The following is a 24974-nucleotide window of genomic DNA, read 5'->3' as shown; positions in this document are numbered from 1 at the left end:
TTACATTTATATATAGTTCATAGTGAATACATTGAATATGGCCGATTTTGAATTCGATGTGATACTGACATCTTATTTCGTCGGGTGTAGTAGCTTAATGCGAAAGAGACAACCTTGACCTTCTATGACTTTGTTAGTAATAGTAGGATTTCCTCCACACTTCTCAGTATGCTGCTTCATGTTAAAACCTATATTATTATATTTTGCGGATCTATGATCAACTTAAGGGGTAACAAAGGTAACGGAGAATATTTCGGAGCCTAGACATTTATTGTTAGATTTTTCGGTTGGGTAGTTTCTGAAAACGGGACCTTTAAGTAATTGACCCCGGACCTCCGCATTCCTCCCAGCTGCAACCAATGTCAAAACTAATACCTATTCCATACTAATCGAGACTTTTCATTTGATACGTCATATATTCGGTGAAAAAAATATGCCGCCTTTTTTAACTTTTAGGGTGTGGGAACCCCTTCGAAGTGGATTTTTTTCCAAATAACCACAGAAATCGATGGTCGGTTCTAAGCAAAAAATGTTTTATGAATATTTTTCGTACAACTAGTAGCTTTCGAGTTATTCATGTTTAAACATGACGTTTTCTCATCGAAAAAATGCATGTTTTTCAACCGTTTTTCGCAAATAACTTGAACCATGCATTTCATGTAGAAATGATAATAAAAAAAAACAAATCATATAAATAACAAATAGAACAGAATACAATTTATCATTGGTGCAGTTTTCCAGCCTCCATCGACTCAAAAAGGAGACACAGACAGTAAACAGGCAGTAAACATTTAAACTGGATGTAGTATGACGTCTATATTGCATTTCTGTGGTTTAAGATGCAGGAAATTCGCACGAAATTCATGGCTATAACTTTGCTAGTAAAGCCAGGATTTGCACGGATCCAGGGCATGCCTATATGCATATGATTTGATACACACCACTGCTGCCATACCACTAAATTAATATCACAAAATCATGAGGCTTTTTCCATCAAAATGATCGTATTTTTTTCGCAGAAGTCATAATCTGGGAATATTTGGTTGTACTGAACATGTTCTAAGTAATAATTTTTTGGTTTTACTTATGATATATATATACCATACCATATTGTTTATTTTGATAAATTTGGAATCAATCTTAATCCTGGCTTGAACTTCATTTTGATTTCCCATTTTGATTTTTAACGGTTTCTGTTATTTGCCTCAAAATACAAAAAACTCAAAACGAAACTCGTTGTAGATATAATGCAATGAGAATTAGCAATACATAGGTTACGCTAGATCAAATAGGGCGCAATTTTTGTGTAATTACTATTCGTAATTTTTTTCAGATCACTTAATGAAATGGTTTATTCATATGCATTTAATATATCGATATATTTCTCGAGATATGTCGCTACATTGGCAGCGGTGAATAGAAAAACACTATATCGATGTATTCCTATTTTGCATCGTAGAGGTATATAATGCCTTGTCTGGGAGACACAGAGGAGTTCAATGAAGCATTCTTCAAGCATACCGACCATGCTAGTGACTTAATAGTTGAGGAGGTATATGGGCTTCTCAGGAAATGCTTATAAGGCGAAATCCATTTTTAGAAAGCGGCAATCATTACAGGCGGGCAATAGTGGGCATCCCCGCTTATATTTTCAAATCATCTGGTAACCTTCAACTTACATGTCCAACGTACAGGCAAGTATATATAAAATATTCTGTCTTTACTAAAAGTCAAAAATCATGTCAAATAAATATATTTTGATTATTTAGTCCGAAATTAACGTCAATGAAATACTTGCAATTTCGAATAATGGAATACAGACAGGATTACAACCCATAGAAAACAACAACGATGATATTTACTTAATCGTTAGATAGACGTTCAAAATACGTTTACAGCTGATATTTCTGCTTAATCGTTTCGTGTTAATGTGAGTTGCGTCGATTTATTTTCTTAAAAAAAGATATTAAGAAGTTTCGTTCTCCTTCGTTCCTAAAAAATGTAGTGGATTGCCCATCGTAAAATATAATACTTAATGTTTCGGTAATGTAAAAAAATATGTTTTTCTGCTAAAACTCGACCTAGTGCGGGATTATGGTTTGGAAGTGAATTTGAAAACTCCCTTTCTTTGGCTCCGGTTTTCGCTCTGAAAAGCATAAGGAGAAAATCAAAATATATATACATGAATTGATAGCAAATTTTTCAAAGTACCGCATGTCTGTTCCCGAAAAGCATTCTAGCCTTATCTTCTTCCTGAGGATTCGGTTTTTCTTCTGTCAGTGCTAAAGGCTGCCTCCGATGTATCTGAAGTTTCTGTTTAATTGCCTGAGATAGTATAACTCTTCTACTGTCCGACTTCATAGCCATTAGCAGATCCAGCCAAGTCCACGTTACGTTGTGATATTCCAAAGTGGGGATAACTAATGAAAAATCAGTTATATCCTCCAGATTTTTTTCTTTGTTTCCTTTATAGCTAACACGGACTGGAACTTCAGGAATTTTTATATAAATGAACAACTTATTCTTTTCGGCACGCTCCTTCATTTTTTCAACATCATCCTGAATTTTCACATAAAACTCAGAATCTTTAGAAGTTTTCTTTGACTTTGAAGATTTTTTTGCAGCTTTCAAAGATGTTGAACTGCCGGTATTATCTTCGATATCATCACCACCGTCGGTATCAGATGTGTCGCGGTCTGGGAAGCAAAATTTCAGCATTGTACTGTAGAATTTCTTAGTTATCGCAATTGTTATGGGAGCCACATTGATTTCAAAATGTTCTTTGACCGAAATGCCTCCGACGGGCGGTTTCTCGCGGCAAAATACACGTAGAACTCGTTTATGTTTATCGACTGGCATTTCTTTTTGTATTTCGGTAGGCCGAATAACTTCCCGGTATTTTTCAAATGGAATGAGGTTGTTCATGCGTATGTTTCCCAACTCTAACAAATGTTCTACCGAGTCATCGCTCTTCGACTTTTTTGTATACAAAAAGTCACTTAGAACCAGATCTGCAATGCCAATTTGTCCGTCAGCATCATTCAATCGCCATTTCGCACGTTTGAAACAAATTTCGTTGGTGCGTACGATTGTTGCAGGCTTATCTGTTTGCACTGTAGCTAACTTGCTCATAGCTGACAGTTGAGTTTCCTTATAGCACTGCAGCATCATATCTAATTCCTCACTTTTTGTATTGAGCTCGTCTTTACTTTTCTGGATTTCGCTTTGAACTGCTTTGTATTCTAACTGTAGTTCTTCATTGTCACCCTCCTCACATCGAGCCTTTCCTATCAGATGTATATCTTTCTCAAGAGAGCGTATACGTAACATTAAGCTTCTAATTTGCGTTTGCAAATGTTGTATAGGCCGTTTCTGGTCCTCACTGCTATATAGCTGCAATTTAAATCGCATACGAGTAAGATTTTCCAAGGCCTGCTTTCTTTGCGGTTCAACGTACAGCATTAGATTGTTCACTATATCTAAGATCATTGCGTACTGTAGCGAATTTGTGCATACATCCAGGTCGTGATGCATCAATGTGAAAGCGTCAACCGCATCATCTTGCTGCTCCCAGGGACTCAAGGTTTCTTCGGAAGGCGGTGGTGGCACCTCTGTTATTGTACTCGGGTCGACTGTATCACCGTAACTTACATAGAAAAACTCGCATTTACAACGAGACACGATTCTTTGAAGTTGAATAGGCTGCGATTCGCCCAATCCAGGAGCTCCCATAGCTCCAACAGTTTCGGAAACTACACCCCCAACGCTCTGCCCGCTGCCCACTAAATGAGGAAGGTCCGGAAGATCACTGATTTCAGTTGCATCCTGATCTTTTTCCTGTATATTATCTACAGTTAACCACATTATTTCTTTTTCTAACAACGAATCATTTTCTCCAGCGCTAACAGTAGCATAATATTGCATGCATTCCAAAGAACCTTTCCATGTAGTTTTCGAGACCAAGCTTCTATCGCGCCACACAGGCTTGTGGACACGTTGTAGTATTTCTGCTTTCGCTGCGGAAAGGATCACATAACCAGAGGTTTCACATCCTTTCAATAAGACTTGTGAGTTAACAAGCGAAATGAACCAATTTTCATGAATGACATCGTTCGAATTGCATGCTTGGAGGCCTTGTAATTGCTGCTCTCTCTGCTGAGTGGATTGGTCATCACTGTATACGTTAAACTTATGCTCTGCTTCGGCAATGAGTTGTTGTAACATGGCTGTGGCATGACTGGGTTGTTGTGGTTTCGTCAAAGTGCCAGTAGTTGGGTTTGGCCCTTAGAATTATAATTTATAATATTTTAGTAAAATTAAAAATTACAATACTTACTTGGAATTATGTCAGTTGATGTAGAAGCTAAAGAAGTGGTGCTCTCGTTAACACGCCTCGATTTTAAAAGTGAATTTCCTTCTTTGCGGAAACCTTTCAGTGCCTCCGTGGCCAAGTTGTTTTTCAGTTTCTGGGACTTCATAAACGAGTCGAAGAGAGCAAAAGCAACGTCCCGATTGTTTTTTGTCCAAGCTCCTTTAAGATCGTACACCACCAATTTGTGAGTTGGTGTTATTGCTTTTGGTTTTTGTTCTTCACTGTTACTTGTTTGTAGTAAAGCTTCTCGTCCATAAGACACTTTAGCAACGCTGAGAAAATAAAATCGCACTATTTTGAAAGTGTCACCTGTAGCAGCGATATTTTCCGAGCTAACATCCATTTTTTCAGTTAATATACTTTTAAGCCATATCTCTGCATCATTTAATTCACAGTTCATATATACGGTTGACCATTCCGCTCGGGGACGATGTATCAGTCCGTCGTCAATTGGGTAGAGTGTTAAACTGTGCTCAGAACTGAAAGAAACTCTACCTCCATTAAGTTGAAATCCGCGATGCAGCGCATGGGACATCCAATGAAGTACTTGAAATTTATGTAAGCTCATTTGCAAATTTGCCTTCTTATAATGTCGACTTAATTGTTTTTTACGTGGCCTCACATTATTAAATACTGGTCCTCTTCTTGTTGGTCGTGTTACACCCGATAAAATAAGTTTCAGGCTCTCAAACCATCTGAGTGTGCTCCCATATAAGACAAGACTTGGAATATCTATCTCAGGCTCATCTGATACTGGTTTGGTTTCAAACGAAACCCAAATATTTAAATTCTGTGACCGGAAAGCTCTGAAAGAATCATGCACTTGATTGCTAGAATATTCAGGTAACTTGTCAGGAGCACAGGGTATCACAGCGTGATGATCGTTGGGACTCCCGAGACATATCCAGTTTAATTTGAATGTGAGCTTCAGATTCGGGAAATGCATGAGTCGACAATCATCATACCTGGAAGCCGTGCGAACTGAAACCTACGATTATAGTGAAGAAAGTATAAACAAATGATAAAAGGTAATATAAAGTTTCTCACGTTAAGTTCGCCCTTAAACATTATCTTTGCGTTGGTCCACACAATTCCACAATTGTTCCACGTTAACTCCATTTCCTCCGTCGTATTATAAGGATCTAATGAAGCATGCAGAAGTACCGTGAATTGCTTCACAATCATTGTTAACCTTCCATGAAACAGCAGGCGCATTTTGTCCCAGAAAGGTATGACCGGACTTGGATCACGCGATGGGGCTGAAATTTTCTCGAAACTCAAATTGCATTGCGCCATGACTGGCTCCCAACAAGGTCCAAAAGCATAACTGCAGTGTTCTAGTTCGCAATCGAAGTCATGGTAAAACTTTAATGCAGTCATTCCCCGCTGGATGACATCTGTGCCAAAAGGATCTCCAATTTCGATTTGGACATCACGTTTTGCCCGTTTGGGGGCGGCCTGCTCTGCCCCGCAGAGCGTGCCAAAAAGACGCATTTGTTTCACATAAAACATAGGTTGGGGAAAATCTCTACATTTTTGGGGCATTAATTTTCGTAGATTATATATTCTTTATCCATAACTTACCTTAGAAGCAGCTTCCATTCAGAACAGCTAACGCTAACGGATCTACACCACAAAGTTACAAACTCCAAGCCTTCCTCAGGCCAAGGACTTTCAGAATCTATTTCTCGCATAATTCTGGTAACATTTTCGGTACCGTGTATGGCAGGATCTGCCATAGCCATAATTTCTAAGTCTGTCAGAATCCATGCGAAAAGCCGAGTTCTCGTAGGTCCACTTTCATTGATCTTTTTTGAGCGTTGTATGTAAATTTCTGAATTCTTTTTAGTTAGATTAGCGTAAAGACTATCAATTGTACTCGCTGGAACCAACAGTCTTTCAAGGCATTTTTCGGCAAGTTTCTTTTCAAATAATTTTTTTCGCTTTAAGCTTTCAAGATATTCATCGACTAGAAGTACGTAGTTATCACGAAGTTTAACTTCGAATGGATCATCACTCATTTCAAAGAGGAACTCCTTTACCTGCAATCAAATTGGATCATAAGCATAAATGGTTAAGAAATAGATGTTTGCATAAAGATAGAATTAAGCCCGAAAAATCGGGGAAATGATTTGAATATCATGAACGAATAATAGTTGTTTTGGTGAATAAATTTTGCCGCGTTTGACGATTGCATGATGTTGTTGTTCGTGATAGAAGGAAAAGAAGATTAATGGGTTTGCGTCAAATTTCATGTAAAATTAAGGAAAACGGTTAACGACATTTATCACATGGTGTAAACAACATTAATGGATGGATATTTAGCCATCAATCACAGACATCATCGTGCAGGACGCCGAAAATTTTCGACTCTCGATGATCATGTTGCACTAGTGAATGACCTCGCCCTTTCGAATTGTCATCTAACTAATTGCAACAATTGGATGTTGCACCATGACAACGCGCTTAGCCACATCGTACAGCCTCGATCTGATTCCAGCGTACTTCTCTTTATTCTCAAGGATTAAAAGACTCGGAACACTGAAGGCGGTAAAAGTAACTACGATGACCACTAAAGCACACCTCAGTTATCGGCTTCCATAGTGCCTCCGATCATTAGGTGAATTGTTGGTAATGGCACAACGAATCAGAGGGACAATACTTTGAAACGTTTTGAACAATTTATTAACGATTTTGTAAAAAGTCATTCCAGGAACTTTTGGGATAGATCCTGTATGTGGACCAAGGACCAAACAGTAGCAGTAGCAATAGTATGAGATGGAGATGAGATGTAGAGTAATTGTTTGATGAGAATTGATCGTGGCATTCATTATGACATCTTGTCTAAGAAACTTGACGTTCGAAAAATGTTTACAAATATGATTGTTGAAGCTGAAAATGTCATTGTCCATCGTACAAAAGTTTAAGATATATATTAATTGGTGTTTGAACACTTCGAAGTACTTGTCAATGCACTGCCACTTTTTTCTGATGATTTTTTAACTAGGATCAAGACAATCCCAGCTCCCAATTTGAGAAAGGGAGACGGTTGAATTACTATAGTCTGAACGACCAAGAAATGCTAGATTGACAAATCCCCGTAGGGTAACACGCGTCATGATAAAAAGGAATGTACTACAGCGATAATGAGGAAAGCTGAAGCTGCAAAAATAGTATTAATTTTCGCACCATATACCGCACATCACGAAAGAATTTGCAGGTACCAGTAAGATTGGGTTGGTTAAGGACGACGCACTTCACCACAATCTCCAATCGTAGAAGATCGGTGAATTTTCAGTTCCCGTCGATGAAATGGCTAGCCATCATGCCGAAAGCAGCCTAGACATTAATACACTGAAGCGGATAAACCCACTGGGCAGATTCTCCCCGAAACTACTCCTTGCACGCTCTGCAGCTTCTAAAAGGATGCTACTCCCACTTATTCGAATAATAATCCTACGACGCTTCTTCCACTTCAAGGAAGCTTTCAACAGCATCAATAGTCAGTGTATCTTCATGCAGGTTGCGTACTTCAGAGAAATCACAGCCAGAGCGATATATAGCGGTTTCAAATGCTATGGGCTGCGTCGAGACAAAATTTCAAAGGAATTTGAAGTATAAAAGGGATTTGGGCAGGATTAAATTCTGAAACCGATACTACTTCCGTGACAATATGACTGACAGGTCATCGTCCAACCAGTGGGTCCCCTCAGAGTTGTAGTTTTTGTTGTTATCAGAATCGACAACGATTGGGCGGGCCTGGCAGACGCATTATATCCACTTAGGGGTCAACTGTGGTAGTATTGATGTAATATATGTTTTGTAGTTACATTACCTCCCTCGATCTACAACAGATATTTGACCGCATGCCCCCCAAGCTCATCTGGTGTGCACTGCGACATATCTGATGTCAAAGGAAGTCATGAGACCGGCACGATCACTGTTATTGAGAGAAGTCAGGTTAGAACAGAACAAAAGATGAGAGCGGTATGATTTTCCTCGATCCAGTAAAGTAACAACTCGTAGCTTGAAATACAAAATTGCTTATATCTCTTCAAAAGTATTGTGAATGAATATGCTCTGGTCGGCTTATTATCGTTAGCCGTTTATGAAAATGTTGTTCTAGGTATACTGTTGGTACCAAATATTGAAGTGAGGAGATTTTTCAATTCCACTTCAAGCCTTCCTTCCCCTCAACTAGGTGCTAACCTGCTGAAATATTCCGAAGAAGGGTCGGTTTGTGCGACTATTTTCTAAATTCTTGTTGAATAAGCGCAATCATAAAAATTTAGGCCTTTCGTTAATTTGAGGGGCGATGAATGTAATCGCGGTTATGCTAACGGAAGCAATTTCAAACGATATCAAAAATTTGGAATAGAAGTTTTGAAAAAAGGCAAGAAAGATTAGTTTCTTTGCTGAACGGAGGGGTAAAAATTATGAGATTTACTTTAACCTAATGGCATATGTGAGGCAGGCAATTTCAGCTCCCGATTTTCCGCGGGTCTCGCTCCTCTAAGAGTATGTTTTGTAAACGTACGATCGCGGTAGTAACAGGAAAATAGTTTTTTGCTGCCTTGTTGGGTAACTTGTGAGCTTACAATAGATTTCAATGCCTCATTTCCAATCCTTTTACTTAACGGGGTTTTCCTATGTGACGATTTCCACAATTTGATTTTCTCTTCTATATATATTTTGAAAGTAAAATATATTGGGAGTATGCTACAAAAATTTCAGACTGGAATTCAAAATGTTTACCAAGTTACAGCACGGGCCATGTTGACGTTGACGATACAAACCGCGAACTTTAAATGCGTTTTCTCAAAACCACATTTTTTCAACGGGGGGCACCACAATTAAAATTCCGTTCATTCGATCGGCCTGAAATTTTTCCATAATATTCCACACATCAGTAGTTCGAACCACGATTATGTACTTTCGTTAATAATTTCTTATTTTTATTCTGGATTTTCAATAAAAATTTGACCCGATTTTCGAAATGCGCCTTTCCAATATATATGTAGTAACGTAAAAGTAAAATCATGGTGCGAATGATAGCAGCAAGTATTTAAACGTAAGAAAACATTTGAATTTTTGGTTTCGGATTTCTATAAATGGAAATGTACTTCCCACCAGTAAACCACCTTTTTCTAAACGATTATTAAATTCGTCAATTGAGAATTTGGTTTCATAATTCAAAAAGATTGAAAAGATTACATTTATTTTTACTGCCAAAAAAAATCTAAACAAATTTGGAAACCGCAAGCTGTACACTGAAGCGTGCATTTGAAAAGTTGTATTGTGTATTTCTTATATAAAAATCTTTGACTCAGCACGTAATATACATGCATATATTATATCAGAATATTCACTTTAGTCTTAGAATTTGCACAAATTTGATCTACTATAACTTTGTTAGTGATATACATATTACTGCACCTTAAGTTCCACATAGAACAATGTAGCTCACTGCAAGGGTGGGTGTTCACAATTCCTACTTTCCCACCAAATTTGGTGCCAATCGATACAACCGTTTCTGAGAAAAGTGCATGTGACCGACAGACAGACAGAATCGATTTTAATAAGGTTTTCTGTAAAACAAATCAAAGGTTGAAATATCGAGCGTCACATAATAAAACCCATATTTTCAAAAAAAAAACGCAAAATGAAAAAACCATTTCAAGAAGCCGGGTATGTATTTGAGATAATCACACTGTATTAAACTCCTCTGAGTAACCAACTGGGGTTGTTCGGTTAATACCTATAATCAAATAAAGTCGAAGTTCCGGTACGTAACACTTTATATTTGTGACATTGTGGAATGGAATTTAAGCAATGACATTTAAGTAAGGCTTCCTTTTCTTTCTATAATTTCCATCATTCTATTTCGTAAACTTTTATGAGGTGTTATAATAACTGTTCCTAATTTATTGGTATCTTGAAATTGTTTCGATTCTGCGTAAACGACTCAGTCCGGCTGACGAGAATAATTTTCGAGAACATCAATTTGTTACTGCTAGAAATATGCTGAAGACTGATCTACAATTTTTACCAAACTATCGTCAAACTTCTCATGAAGCATTTCCATAAATTTCCAATTTAAAACTCACATATTTCATTCCTTTGTATCATATAGAAACTCAACCCATTACGCTTTCGTCACCACCTTGTGAAACTGGAACCATGGACCCGCCGGGATTTTATTTTTTTTTTTCATTCGTAAAAAAGTACACGATATCATTTTTTTCCTGCAACCTAAGTAACTTCTAACAAAGACGGTTCTGCCTATTCTGGCATAATTTCGGCGGACGATCTGTCCATCAGGCCGTCGCAGCGGAAAATTGCGGTTTAAATCTCACTGATGGCAGAGGGATTTGTATCGTGACTTAATGTCGGATACCAGTCGATTCAGCTGTGTGTCACTGAGTGGAATCAGGCTAATAATCACGGGCGAACGCAATGTTGGCCACATTGCGTCCTACAGTGTACTGTCCTCACTGTCCTAGTTTTAAATGAACTGCGCTTCAAGGCCCAGATCCAGTTTGATTATCGCGATTACTATTAAAAATCTTGTGTTTATAAGGAGAAGTGACAAGAAGCTCTTGGAAAGGCCTTACTTTCACTAATGATGGAAATCACTTCTATGGTGCAATCTAACAGAACCCTCAAAGACCGTTTTTGAAAAAAAACTGTGTTTGAAATTATCAGTATTTTAAATTTCAACCAAATGCAAACAGACTGAAAAGCCCGCGCCATGTTGTGTGACGTCACACTCAACCCAAAAAACTTCAGCAGCCCAGCAACTGACATTTACTCATAAGGAGGACGATGAAATATTGTTTCGTGCCTTTGTGCACTAAGAACTGCATTAAACCCCGCAGAAAGCTTTTTTGATTGTTCGGAAGAAGTAGATCGCCATCGCCCGACAGAATCCAGTTTCTTTGGAGTCAGGTTTAAATCGTAAGGATCATTTCAATGTGAGTTAACATTTTTTAAACTTTCAACTCCAATCGTAATTGATAACATATGATTGGGTTAGAATTCTGTGTCACTATTATTGAAATTCAAATCAAGTCACAAGAAAAGAGAAATCGCTGAACATTCAACGTGCCCATGGAATCCCGCTCAGTGCAAATACATCTTTCTGGGCCTGTGAATCTTTCAGAAATGTACGTTTTATTGCCGATCAGGTAAAAATGTCAGAATTTGCTAAATAGCTTGTTGTTAAAAATTGATGGATTACTTGAAAAATAACAAACACTAAACTGGATTGCTTCACGTAGATAAGATTCAAATTACTCGCTCGATTTAGTCGCCGCGTTTTCTTCTCCTGTTCTATTTACGAAAATCTTGAAATATGTTTACGTTCAAACATTAATAGCTGAAAACCAAAAAGCGTGTGCAAATGGCTTTAAGATTATAAAGAATAATTTACAGTCAATAAGAAAAAGTCGAAAAGCGATATATTTCAATAGACTAAAAATCACCCTCTGACTACATAGCGCATTTGCCGATCAACAGACGGACATGAATTTCCAGCTAAAAGAAAGAATGCCAGCGCTGAAGGGAAAAACACGGTGTTCATAAAAGTGTGTTATAAGAGCCTAAAAAACTAGATACTCTCTTACCAATATTGAACAGTAGAAAGAAATGCAAGCATGTAAATAACGAGAACTGTAAATTGAATGATAATTTGAAAACTCGTTTACGATTTGATAAGTACAGTTTGTACATCTCGGGTTTTTCTTCCCATAAGGTCTATGTCGTCAGCATACGCCAGTAGTTGGGTGGGCTTGAAGAGAATGTTATATCTCGCATTTACATCAGCATCATGAATCATCTAATCCAGGGACAGGTTAAAAAGAGTGCATAATAGGTCTTAGACTGTTGTTGATGGTTAAGGGTCTCGAGAATGATCCTGCTGTTTTTATATGTGATTGTTAAGGTCAGCGTAATCAGCTTTATCAATTTATAAATTCGATGAAGAGGTTGCACTAGTTTTCCCATGGACTGCCCCATAAAGCAAGTCTGATCTCTTTCTGATTTACTAGGGGTGAAGGCTCTTTGTGACCGGGCTATCCGACCTAGTAAGATAGCAGAAAATCATAAAGATAGTACGCAGCTACGTAATAACTCTATAATTGCTGCACTGCGTGACCCTCCCTCCCAAATTACAAAAGTTGCCGGAAAAATGCATTCTAACAAATATCAAATATAATTACCTGTATAATCATATCACTTGGGAGTGGTGAATCAGCTGTGAAGGGCTTCTTCTTTACGTTGTGTACAGCTTTTAGCCACTTAAATAATGAGACAAATTCATTTTGAATCGCATCGGAAAAGTCATGGTCATAAGGAAATATAATCTGAAAATATATAACTTATAAAAAGCTTGAAAGTCTATTAAAAACGCTTACCTTTAGCACACCAATCCTAGTCACCCAAACTTTATTTGTTTGTTTCAGGAACCCTTCACAATTTTGACGCTCTTGCGTAAGCATATCGTGTTTAGCTAGTGATCGCATATCGACGTCTTTGAATGAAAATATATGTTGATCGTCTATTTTCACATAAACATTTTCAACGGAAAGTAATAATTGATCTTTGCGACTGATGAACATATTCTCAAAAAATAATTGCATCGTGTGCCTCTCGGAGATTTTAATTTCGAATACAGTGTTATGTTCGGCTGATATATCTATGGTAAACTTTTCAGAGGCTGCGTGTTGCACTGGCTTCGAGCGTGGTTTCCAAATGGGTAGTTTAGAGCGGAATTCTTTCACGTCCCATAAAAGTGTTACAATATGCATATGAAGATTTGAATTCCACATTACATCAGTGTCGTCCAGGATAAATATCGACAGCTGTGGGCTATTAGTTATAGTAGAACATTTCTGATATTCAATTCGTATGCCTTTAACATTACCGAAAATATCGGTAAAATCATTCAAACACAGAGAAGATGCGGACATTGATCGCATTATTGCAGTTTGGAAATCTTCCAATTTAAACACAGAAATTTGTTGAGTTCTAGTTAGACTGATTTCCGACAGGCTGGCTAGTATGCATGCTTCGTGGTGGTTGATGAAAAAGGAAGTTATATCTTTTATTTTAGCGTTGATCAAAAGTCCTGAGGAAGATTGACTAGTATCTGATGGGATATTAGGTAGCACGTTATCACTAGTACTAAGTTTGCCCCATCCGTATTGCTGCAAGCAAGACATTGCTTTGATTATGAATTCGGCTAAGCAAATGCTGTATTCCGTGCGAAGTGTATGGATTGATAGATCAAGTTTTGTGGCATTTGCATAGCTACTCAATTTTATGAGGCTGACACCTAGGAAGAAAGGACTACCACGCGAATGACTTTTCTTTAAATTATTGGTGTCGTTGATGGCATTGCCCAGAGACCACCAAAGCGATTCTATCATTAGTTCCGTACTCCAGTGGCGGTTATCTAAGAGCAAGTTAGCTAATCTATTGCTGTAGATACTACTACGCTTTTCATCACATTGCTCTAGAAGGAGTTTCGTGTGACTGACACTGACTGCTGCGTTTTGTTCGTCCAACTTAAGTAACGTAGAAACATTCCATAACTCAGCGCAGCCTTTTACCACTATCCGTTTCAAGAGCCATTCGAATATGCTGCTCTTCTCTAATTTAGACTTGCCTGGAGAATCTATCTCAATTGGAGCAGAAAGTAGCAAAGGTTGCGATATCGACTTTTTTCGGGATAAAAAGTTGTTATTAATCCAGCCATATATCTCGCTATGGTTGTAGATAAGTTGGAACGTTTTTAGCTTGGAATACAAATTTAGAACATCATTTTCCAACTGAAACAAGAACCAAATTATTAACGTTCATGTGACTGGAATGCATGATTACCTTGGAATCGATAGTGAACTGCTCAATGAATAAAAGTTTCTCGAATTTAGTGTCGATATCCAGGTGCTGCAATTGAACTTTGGTGAAGAGCGTTGGAAGGTTTGCCTTTTCGTTCCGCTCTTTTGAATTGAATTTTCCTGTAATCTAAGTAGACAATTGGAGTGCGTTCATAATAAAAGTTTTAGTTTTCTATTACAGTGAAAAGCTGCATGTTGGCGCTAAAGTCGTTTTGGGTGTTTTCTTTCGCCGCTAGAAACGTCGCTGCTTTAACAATGAATGTAAAATTTTTCGGAATGATGGGGGCAATCTTTTCATAAGATTCATTGCTGTACTTCTTTGGTTCCGACCGAGGAAATATTATCTGTTTCTGTTCCTTTTCTATTCCGCTGTTGGGGCGAGCTTCGCGAATGAAGTCATAGAGTCCACCGTGAATTGTAGCCTTCGTGTTACTCATTGATAATTGTAGTTTCTGCCAAATCAAATCTCACAAAAAATCCTTTATTTAAATCAATTAAAATAGTTACCTCGACAGACAGGGGACCTTGAGCGATCAGTACAGCATCTAAGGCTACGTCGAAGCTTAATTCTGCTAAACACGGACGAACTTTGGTCAAATTTTCCAATGATTGCCGCCGTGTTGGACAATGGCTTAAAATTTTTGCCTGCAAAATAAAACGAACGCAACGGAATTGCAAAAGTTGGCTAAAATATATTGTTTTTCTTTTGTGGGCAGATGTTTACCGTTTACTTAAATCAGCAATTACCGAAAGATTAAATCAGCGAAATCAGAGGTGGTACTAAAATTATGAAACGCATCATATCAAGGTCGGGTAAATACTTTAGAAGTAGTAGTCTTGGTATATATAAACACTATTTGGTCTAATGAAACTAAGCCAGAAGATTGGCCTTGTTCAAAGAGGAAAATTAACGGTGGGTGAGATATTCTCAGTAAAGCAAATACTGGAGAATGCTGCTGGGAATATAACGTAGAAGTCCATCAAATTTTAATTGACTTTAAACAGCCATACGACGTTAGCGATGGATCGGTACTCTACAAAATATTGTCTGAATTTTTTCCATAGAAACGGATTTTACTCATTAGAATGACAATGATTCAGTCTAGCGCTCAAGTAAAGATATAAAACCAACTAACAAAATGTTTCGGCATAGAGTCCGGATTAAAGCAAGCCAATGGGCTAGATCCAACATTATTTAACATCGCTCTGGAGTACCTAATCCGAAAGATACCAGTGGATTGAAATGGTACGATACTGTATAAATCATCCCGGATATTGAGAGAAGAGAGTACGAGACCCTGTTAAAGTTTGACGAAGTAGCGAGGGACTACTTAGGCACAACTATCGCAAAAGGCAACGAAAAAGACGAAATCATGCTTGCCAACAAAACATTTTATCTCGTACTGCGAACTCAAAAAATTAAAAATGTACACAGGAAAAGCAAGTTCACAACGTATAAAACTTTGATTCAATTTGTCCTGTATTACGGCAGCTAGCCGTCGAATATAAACGATGCCAGAGAACAAAAAATCAATGCTTTCGAACGTTGATTGCTCAGGAGAATTTTAGGCTCAATAAGAAGCCGCCCGAAACAGATGATACGACTTAGTGGATAACGTATTGTAATTGCTCGGTTCCCGAAATTGGAGAGTACAGTTGTTTGAACGAGAAGACTGCAGACGAAGATTTTGGGAGACCAAGGACCAATATCAACAGAAAAAATCTTAGTATGGTAAATTCATTTTTATTCATTAGGTACTGACAGCTTTCGCGATGAATAAATTATGTTAAACACGATCTATGATAGAACGGTAACAGAAGTCTATTGAGGCAAGAATTTTAGAGACTGTCGACACGGAGGGGTTTTCTTTTTTATATTGTGGTGCCTGGTAACGGAAGCCTGACAGCGCTTCTGGAGGACGGACAATTTTTTCGCAAGTATTTGCGAACGGTCAGTTATAGAAACTATCGGCAAGTTTCTGGTCACATAACTGCATGAGTACTACACTGCATGTCATCCACTATTGGTGGTTCCGTTTCGAACTAACGGCGAATGCTAAGGAAATTGCAAAGTTACGTTAATTAGAAACAGTAAGGGCTTACCCAGTGCCAATAGTCAAGTACCTAGGAGTGCAGTTCGAATCCAAATTAACGAGGAAACACTATATATAGGAACAATATCAAAAGCCGTACTGGCTGCTCTGATGACTATTAGATAGACTTTTCAAAATCGTACGGTAAAGAAATTGATATTGGTAAAAGTTCAGGAGGATTCAGAACATAAAAAACTTTCAAGTTGTTCTATGACGTTAGGATTATTATAACTATTATCTTTGCGGCAACTGGGAGCATGCAAATACCTCTTCAATTGTCGCACCCTTTTTCGGAATCTTAACGATCATCCCCTTCTTCCATCACCTGGGCAAAATCCGAAAATTCCCAAGACTTCCGTATAAATACTAGCAATAGCAGGAAGTAGCAACTCTGCAGAAACTGCAATGAATAGTCTCACAGGAAGAAGATGGTGGCCGTACCGCCCAAACAACCTTTATCTGCATGTCACACCTCTCCTAGGGATTGAACTTTATAGGATGGTCGTGGGACCTTAGATGCGTTAATAATCCCCTGCAAGGTATTTCTTGATGCGATATATATTATTAAAATCATTGTTATTAGGGGCAGCTTTTGCTTCCCTCACCAACACCAACGCAATGGTGATTTTCCTTTTGCCACGTTGTACTTTTCGTACTTCATCATGGTAACTGAACTGTGTGATCAGCGAGGCCTTGAAATCCTTTAGTTGTTTTGACCAAAGATTTTTTAATAAAGCATCAGTTTATGTATAGAAGAATATCACTATCTCTCTCTCTGTATATAAATTATCGTGGCGAATATCCTCTTGAGTGAGTAAAGTGTTAAAATTGACTCAAGACGAAGCAGTGGCCCATTTATTTGAAGTTGAATTGTGATTCCGCGTTCCACTTTCAGAATATTGTTTGGGGTAAATACGAATTTATTCGGAAAAACGAGTTCGATTGGGCAAATTACAAATTTGCTTGAAGAAAGTTATACAAGTTATTATAACTTGTCAATATGCTGGATTAATTGGAAAATATAGATGCCTTATTTTATATTATGTCAACTGATAAATGCCAGCAGCACCAGAAATGATCGGTCTTGATTTAACTAGTGGAAGAGGCAAACAAAGAATTTCTTAGATATCTAACATGATTTCCCGTTATTAAAAGGAATTTTGGATCCTTTCAAATCGATTTACAAAAAGCTGAGTTGCGAAATATTACTTATTACAATTGCATGCAAATCGTCAATGAAGGTAGCAATGCTCGTTTTGAGAATGAGAATGCTACTGTTTGAACTCGGAGCTTCTACTAGTGGTAGGGAATGTGACTCTTCTCAGGACGTCGGCTCTCGTTCGTCACTTTATTGAGTCGATACAAAGAGTACCTCAAAAGAGCCAGTATTACTTTCACCTCATCTACAGCAATACGATTGGCTATGAGGAAAGTTTCGTCTTCAAAAATTAGAAAATAGCTCATAACAATACAACACATCTAAAAAAATGATCATCAAAACGCCTTACGTCATTCTCGGGGTCAAGAGGATCATCAACCGAGATACTGGGCTTTGGAATGACGATATCCAAATAAAAGTTCATCAGAAGAAATGCCTCTATTAGCAATTTGTATCGACTTGTCAGAAGCCGACTCCAGCGCACACAAGATATCGAATACTGTTGCGTTAATGACAAGAATGGTACTTTGTTTACCGACCAACGAGCCGGTACGGATAGATAGCCACTACCGACATTTGGAGCAATTGCACCTACAAGCGCCACTGAAATCAAGGAAACGAACCAATAAAATATAGGAAACAACAGAGCCTGGCGGTATCATAGCTGAGCTCTAAAAGACAAAGCGATGGGAATCAACAATTTGGCTCAGTGAGTTTTTCAAGCGCGTTATTGAAGAAAGTGGAACACCATTTGACTAGCAATAAAGCACTATCGTGCCAATATGATAAAATTTCTGTCCGATCTTATTCTTATCCCATGCCATGAAGATTTTTAAATGTATTCTTGACAACCCTATTCGCGACATCTTTCAAATAACCGGGAACCAGGCCGAGTATGTCATAATAGCGGAATTACTGACGCAATACACCTTGCGCGATCACTCACCCCCTTTCGACATTGCATTTATGAATTTAAAGATAGCATTTGACACCTAGTGCCAAAGGTACGCTGTGTTAAATTGTTTTACCGCGATCTAAAGTAGAGTTCGTAAACGTCTCAAAAGCAAAATTTGCCATTCCGTCGGCTTCTATGGTTTTAAGTGCTGGCCGACTATGTTAATGGACGGCGCCTTGCGGTAAAAGAGACAAAAATATTGCGTTGAAAGTTGATTTTTTTTACAACAGCTTGGCAACTAATGAAAGACATAAACATGCATATACAGATGCTTTAAAGATACAGTACGAGATCGTACTGTAAACATCCATACATGTAATACTTCATATTTGCCACATGTGTATTACAGACATGACATGACCTGACATTACATAACATCAACAGGCCCCTCAATATCATCTCACCACCGGATACTTAATCGTGCACTGTGTAATATGGAGGGCTGATATCTGTGGCCTCTATTGAATCTGTTCAACTTCTCTGTGGCGATTCGCTTCTTTTATAATGAGTCACAATCCTCACATGAATGAACTACTGGCACATTTGGGTCGATTCATTCATGAATTGCACAACTGCTTACTCAAGTTTTCGCCACTTGAGTATTAACTGAAACAACTAATATTGTTTGAGGAAGTTCACGGTGTCCGGTGAGTATTCTACTTCATGATGACTTGATATAGCAAGATAATGGCAGGTTAATTGCCTATGTCACCAATAGACACGATAATTATATAAAGGCTTCCTTCTATCGTCGTGCGCAACTTCAAAGCCAACAATATTCTATGGATTATGAAACAAGTACATATATTGATGTATAATGGTACAATTTTGCTTTGAAGCCGATGCTAGGCGAATATAGTATGCTAAACTATCTTCCATAAGCACAAATCAGCATAAAGCAGACGAGGAAAAAAATAGGGAGGAATATTTTGATAAAAAAAACACAGACAGTAGATACTAGCAAGAAATTTAAATAGTGAAATTTTGATATTTTTTCAATCTATATGATTACTTTAAACATCAAATGGATTTTTCTGAAACATGATTTGTTGATTCCACAGACAACATAACTCCATCAAGACTGGTCAATTGTAGAATAATCTAACCAAATGACGAATGTCCTGAAAATCATAACTTGGAATGCAAACAGTTTACATCAGCATCTTCAAGGGTTGTAGCTTTAGCTCGTACCACGCAGCACATCTCAGTCCGCAAGTTATAGGGAAAATTACAATTTTTATTAAAGAAAATACCAGTCAACACGAGGAACACAAAGTTGAAGGCCAGAAAATGCAACTCGTGACTGTTGGTGTACAACTATTTAATGAAGGTATGAAGGTCTCATGAATATAATGTCGCCCAGATCTACTGAAAAAAGGAATACTTGGTTCGACTCTTTGAGCTTATTAGGAGTTCCTTCATTTGAATTCTGGAGATAACAACATCCAGAGATATCATTTGAAGTGTGATGAGCACAAAAGTGCAATTTCCAATGCAGGGGTAAGACTACTGATGTGAAAAAAGCACCTTCTACGTTACCAAGGGGATCTAGGAAGAATAGATGCATGTTATTTGTAATGAAAACGTAATGTCCGATCGTTCACCTGTTACGATGCTGATCATTCAAAAGTGAGGCTAAAATATTATTCTCCCAAGTTGAGGTAGAGCAGCCAAACTATCGCAAAGAAATTATACAATGGAAAGAAAAAACCTTGAACTTTCTGTCAAACAAACTACAGGCTTTAATTAATAAATAAAAGGAAGACAGATATATTTCAAATCAAAACAAGCACAAAGACACTATGGAAGGCTGCGAATGATCTAAATTAGACCAGGAGAATAAATCCCATTTATTAAATAAGAAAACGGAAACTGAGCTCGTTCTACAAAGCATCTAGAAAGATAGACAAGCGTCTACAAGCCTAACCTCAGTCCGACAAGCTGATCATTACCCTTTACGGCTAATATCGTTGCTTCCAACTACCGGTAAGTTATTTGAAAGGCTTTCCCTTAAGAGACATATCGAAATCTTACCAATTCGATTGGTGGTCTTGGTGCTGAGATAACGGCATTTAATGTCGAATTTCTTTGAGATTTCGTTCGATCCTCCGATAGCAGCTATTAGTTTCTCTCTCTGCTGCTGTCGAAGGCTGTTTCGAAATTGATAAAAAGCAGGATTTAAACTCCGCGCACTGTTCCAACATTGGCCGTAGGGTGTTGAAGTGGTCAATGGATGAAGATCCGAGCGGAAACCAGCTTGCTACCTGTCGACCAGGTTCTAGAGTGTTCTTTCATGCGTTGCAGGATTATTTTAGTTTTTGTATTGGCCCTGCAATTACCATACTCAAACCGGGTGCTTTTCTTTGAAATTTTAACGATCATGCCCTTCTTCCAGCCTCTGAGATAAATCATCATCAGATGGTGATATCTTACGAGGCCAATATCAGCGCTTCTCTTGTTACGCAAATCCAGGAGACAACTCCTTAATCTACTGCTGAGTGAAAAGTGGTTAATCTGATTGCTTATACGCTGTCAGTTGGTTGTAATCCAACTGACCTTATGACAAGCTCTATGCTCGAACAATGTGCTACCAAAGACGAGGCGGTGGAAGCTGCAGAAATCCGCAAACCTCCAATCATTATCGTTACGGTTACCACGATCATACTTTGCCATAACATGTCTGAGCAAGATATTGTCAGAGTCCACCTTGGCATTCAGATCACTCACCACGATTCACCACGAATGTCACCTTTAGGAAGTCTCTTCTGAACTGTTTTTAAAGGTTCGTAAAAAGCATCCTTCTCCACTATCGGAATTTTCCGATGGTGCAAAGCACTGTACAATTGTGATGCTCCGTAACCTCGACCGGAATCTAGTAGTCAGAAGCCTGCTCTCAGATCAAGAGTGCGCTTTGCGGTAGTGGGCATAAACAACTCGACATCGGATTCACATCTGCTACCGCAGTCCATGCACTCCAGAGTACAGTAGAACATTTCCACAAGACTACTCACCAGCTTATTTCGCTAAAGCCCAGAATGTCTCGATCATGTTGGATAAAGGGAGCATTCTGGCGATCCTCGATATCGTTTTCGAGGATCGTGAGCACATTCCAGAAACCAATCATAGTCCATTTTTGATAGCTAAAGGTCGTAGCCATGAGGTCAATCCCTATCTGAACCGCTGTTAACGTTTCGGTATCAGTAAATTTGCAGGTTACTAGCCCACATATTTCTATCCCTTTTAGTCGCATTTAAGGACAAGCAGGCAAGATTTTTAGTGTATTCTTAAGTCGCAACTTATAGGACGATTTTTTTAAGGCAAATGAAAAATTAATATTGATGTTTTTTTCATGCCATACGAAAGTTATTTTTTTCAAATTCCCTCCGTACTTTTTCTAGCTACACTAATGTATCTTTTCTGATTCAAATTAGCGACAATTGTGTTGTTGCCGTAGAAAACCTCACATGAAGCATATTTTGGAAAAATATGTCAAGTAGCATTTAAAAAAGTTTTTGTTGACTTCATGACGTTAATCATCATCCCCTACTTCCCCTTACATCGAAAAAAAAACCCTAAATTCTAGACGTCTGCAACGATGGCACCCCTTAAAATAAATCAGAATTGCTTGCAATCACAACTGTCTTACGTGAGCTTCATTTAGTGCGGCGTTCACCAGTAACGTTTTCGCGTTGTGGACAATACTTCCATCCAAATGTAACTCTTTCGCGGTGGCATGCAGAAACCACTCCGGGTCGAAGTCGTTGTACATTAGGACAACTGAGATGTTGTTCATTGTTACAGCCATAAACTGAAATGAGCGACATTGAAATTCAATTTTATAAGCGGGTCATAGTTAATTCACCTGTGCAAAAGTCACTATGCTCGGTGGTACTTTCGTCAACCGGAAGTCCGGGACGGTTTTGAGCTGCGAGTCCAATTCATGCACCTCCTCCTTTGCATTTTGTCTGCCATTGATGTCTTTGTTGATTCGAACATCTCGAACGTTGATCGAAAGCAACTTCGTAACCTCCGAGTTGAAGAAACTGCTTCTTACGCAAATCTCCTCAATTTGCTTTAAGAGAAAAATTTACAGTTGTGAAAGCGAACGTTTTTCGAGCGTGGCAGTGACTTACCACCGAGAAGCCGTTTTTGCAGATATTCACGTTTTTCAACGAAAAAGGCAAACTTATTCGCCCGACTCGTACTTTGATTTTGAATTTCTTGATAAGCAACCACCCGATGATTCGTGGAAGCAGCCTGGAAGCAGGTTAATGAGTTTACTGCGAAAGTGAAATTGAACTGTTCACAGAGCTACGCACCATGTTATGCCCAAGTAAACGGCTATGCAAACCAGCAACACGAAAATTAGGGGATTCATATTAGCTTTAATTATTGTCACCATGAATTGGAACTCCAAAATATAAAACCGGGGGAGAAATACATCTTCTTTTCGGCAATTTTGACGCTTTATTGACCCTCAAGACCGTAAATAAAAGCCGAGCCCAAAGTCCCACCAGCAAACTTAGACAGCTGTCAAAAACAACTGATTCAAAAATGATGTCATTTTCGTAGGCATTGCCAACACGCTGAAGGAATCGTACTTCGAAAAGTCGTAAGCTGCATTGCGATATTATTTTGTATCAAGAAATATTTAAATATTAATAATTAATAATGTCTATTATACATAGACATACACGGTTATGAGAAAAACGAGTCAAGAATCTATTTCAGCTTTTTCATCAAATAGGAGCAGAGCTACCTTCTGCATAATGTAAATAAGGGAATAACTCATTCTTGCTAGAATAGTGGATTGCCATGCTACAACCTGCAATAGAACTGTTGCCTTTCTTAGCTTGGGACTAAAAAACTGCCACCTTCCACTACAGACATTCCCCCAGTCCGACAGCCGAGCATTTACTTCACGGGATATTTTTCCAAGCTGGAGCACTTCTAAATGATTCCACCCAAGGAATTTACGTATAGCAGAACGGAAGACACATTTGTGTAAACCTGCTTGAGCTTGTAGTTGATGTTGCGGCATTGCATTTTCATATAGCAGAGACTGCTGTTTATGCGTTGAGGTATGTCGAGCCCGTCGCCATCGACCACAGAGGTAACGCTACCTAAATATATAAATAATTTTACATTTTCAAAATTTGTTCGTCAATATAAATAGGGAAAGAGTGATGATCTATCAGCTTTAGGATTTGGCATTAGTCTTCAACACGATCTATCTAGATCCAAAATAATTTCAGGAAAGTCCATGACTCGGCGGAAAAGCAAACAGATGTCATTTTAGTAACTAAAGTGTTTGATATCAGTGTCTATTAAACTCTTCGAGTCTTCTAATAAATTCAATATGCATCACTTGAAAATTACTGGCGGAACTCTATCTGCAAACAAAGAATCAGTAAATTCACTTATTCGTATAAAAGTATTGCTAAAAAGTGGTGGGTGGTGGTTTTGATTTTATCAGCCCATCCCAATCTACAATGAGGTTGAAACTACTTCAGTTTGGAAATTGTTCCTGAGGCTTTACCAGGGGTGAAAACTAACAAATAAAAGATTACATTTCTTGCTTGCATGAACAAAACGCAATATCACAGGAACACACACATATCACCACTTTCATTGGTAAAGTCTGGAACCCACGAGCTTTGAGGAATTTTGAAAAGTTGGCTCTCGAATTTTTTGAAGCAGGTTTTGTTCCCGTTACTCGTTGTTACCGGTCAAAGCCGTTCTTTTTTTTGGATAACCTGGATAACGTGCAGTAACATTTTCATGAGAGTGAATTGAGATTGGAAAGGGTTTTGCGCTTTCAAAAAATCCATTTTCTTTTTGGTGTCTTTTCTTATAGTTAAAAATTTTAAGAATATGGTATAAGTTAATTTTCACTCCTTCAACTTATAGTTCTATGCTTCCAAAACTTAAAACACGTTTTTTTTTCAAAACTACTCTTTGAAAGTCCGTGTTCACTTCCATTTGAAAATTTGCATATAAAATACATCCCCTTAACGGTGGGTTTCACATCTTTTTATTTTTGGAGTTCCTTTCTTAGAAAATGGCGGAATTTTTCGTGAAAAATAGCACTTTTCATATTAAATGGCGCCAAAAATGTTAAAATGGAAAAAAATAATCTGAGCCCGTTGGGGGCGGAGGCTGATATATTAATACTTTGACTAAATTTAAATGGTTTTTCGTTTCAAATAATTTTCAACTGAGATACAATGAAGACGCCTATTTTCAAAGGCGTTCTGGGAAAAGCTCTGTCGCCGGCTTCTTTGTAAACATTTTTGCATTAAAATTTCACAGAATACTTTTAAAATCGTACCAAACCATTTTTCTAAAAAAATAATTCGGAAAAAAGTGTATTCTTTCACTGTACACTTTCACTGCGCTGAAAACCCTATCACCCTTTAATATCTGATGAAAAGTTGAAATACTTGGAATTAGGGAATATACTAAAAATCTTGTCGGCACAATAGTTTTTCTAGGA

At 38.1% G+C, this 24974-nt stretch overlaps 1 protein-coding gene across 1 annotated transcript; it reads right to left on the bottom strand.

The window, feature by feature from the left end:
- Window positions 1-1737: 1737 nt before the first annotated feature.
- LOC119647756 (protein KIAA0100) lies at window positions 1738-23005 on the bottom strand. Its single transcript, XM_038048874.1, has 14 exons — window positions 22798-23005; window positions 22612-22735; window positions 22341-22550; window positions 22125-22286; window positions 14779-14916; window positions 14451-14723; window positions 14255-14398; window positions 12787-14202; window positions 12592-12735; window positions 5957-6414; window positions 5420-5900; window positions 4337-5360; window positions 2212-4283; window positions 1738-2146 (listed from the first exon to the last, which is right to left on the bottom strand). Exons 1-14 carry the CDS (start codon window positions 22878-22880, stop codon window positions 2093-2095), a joined length of 6783 nt encoding a protein of 2260 aa, XP_037904802.1. The 5' UTR covers window positions 22881-23005; the 3' UTR covers window positions 1738-2092.
- Window positions 23006-24974: the final 1969 nt, after the last annotated feature.

This window comes from Hermetia illucens, chromosome 2 (assembly GCF_905115235.1).
Source record: "Hermetia illucens chromosome 2, iHerIll2.2.curated.20191125, whole genome shotgun sequence".
Taxonomy (NCBI): Eukaryota; Metazoa; Arthropoda; class Insecta; order Diptera; family Stratiomyidae; genus Hermetia; species Hermetia illucens.
The sequence above is the reverse complement of the archived record's forward strand: the minus strand, read 5'-3'. Positions and strand labels throughout refer to the sequence as shown.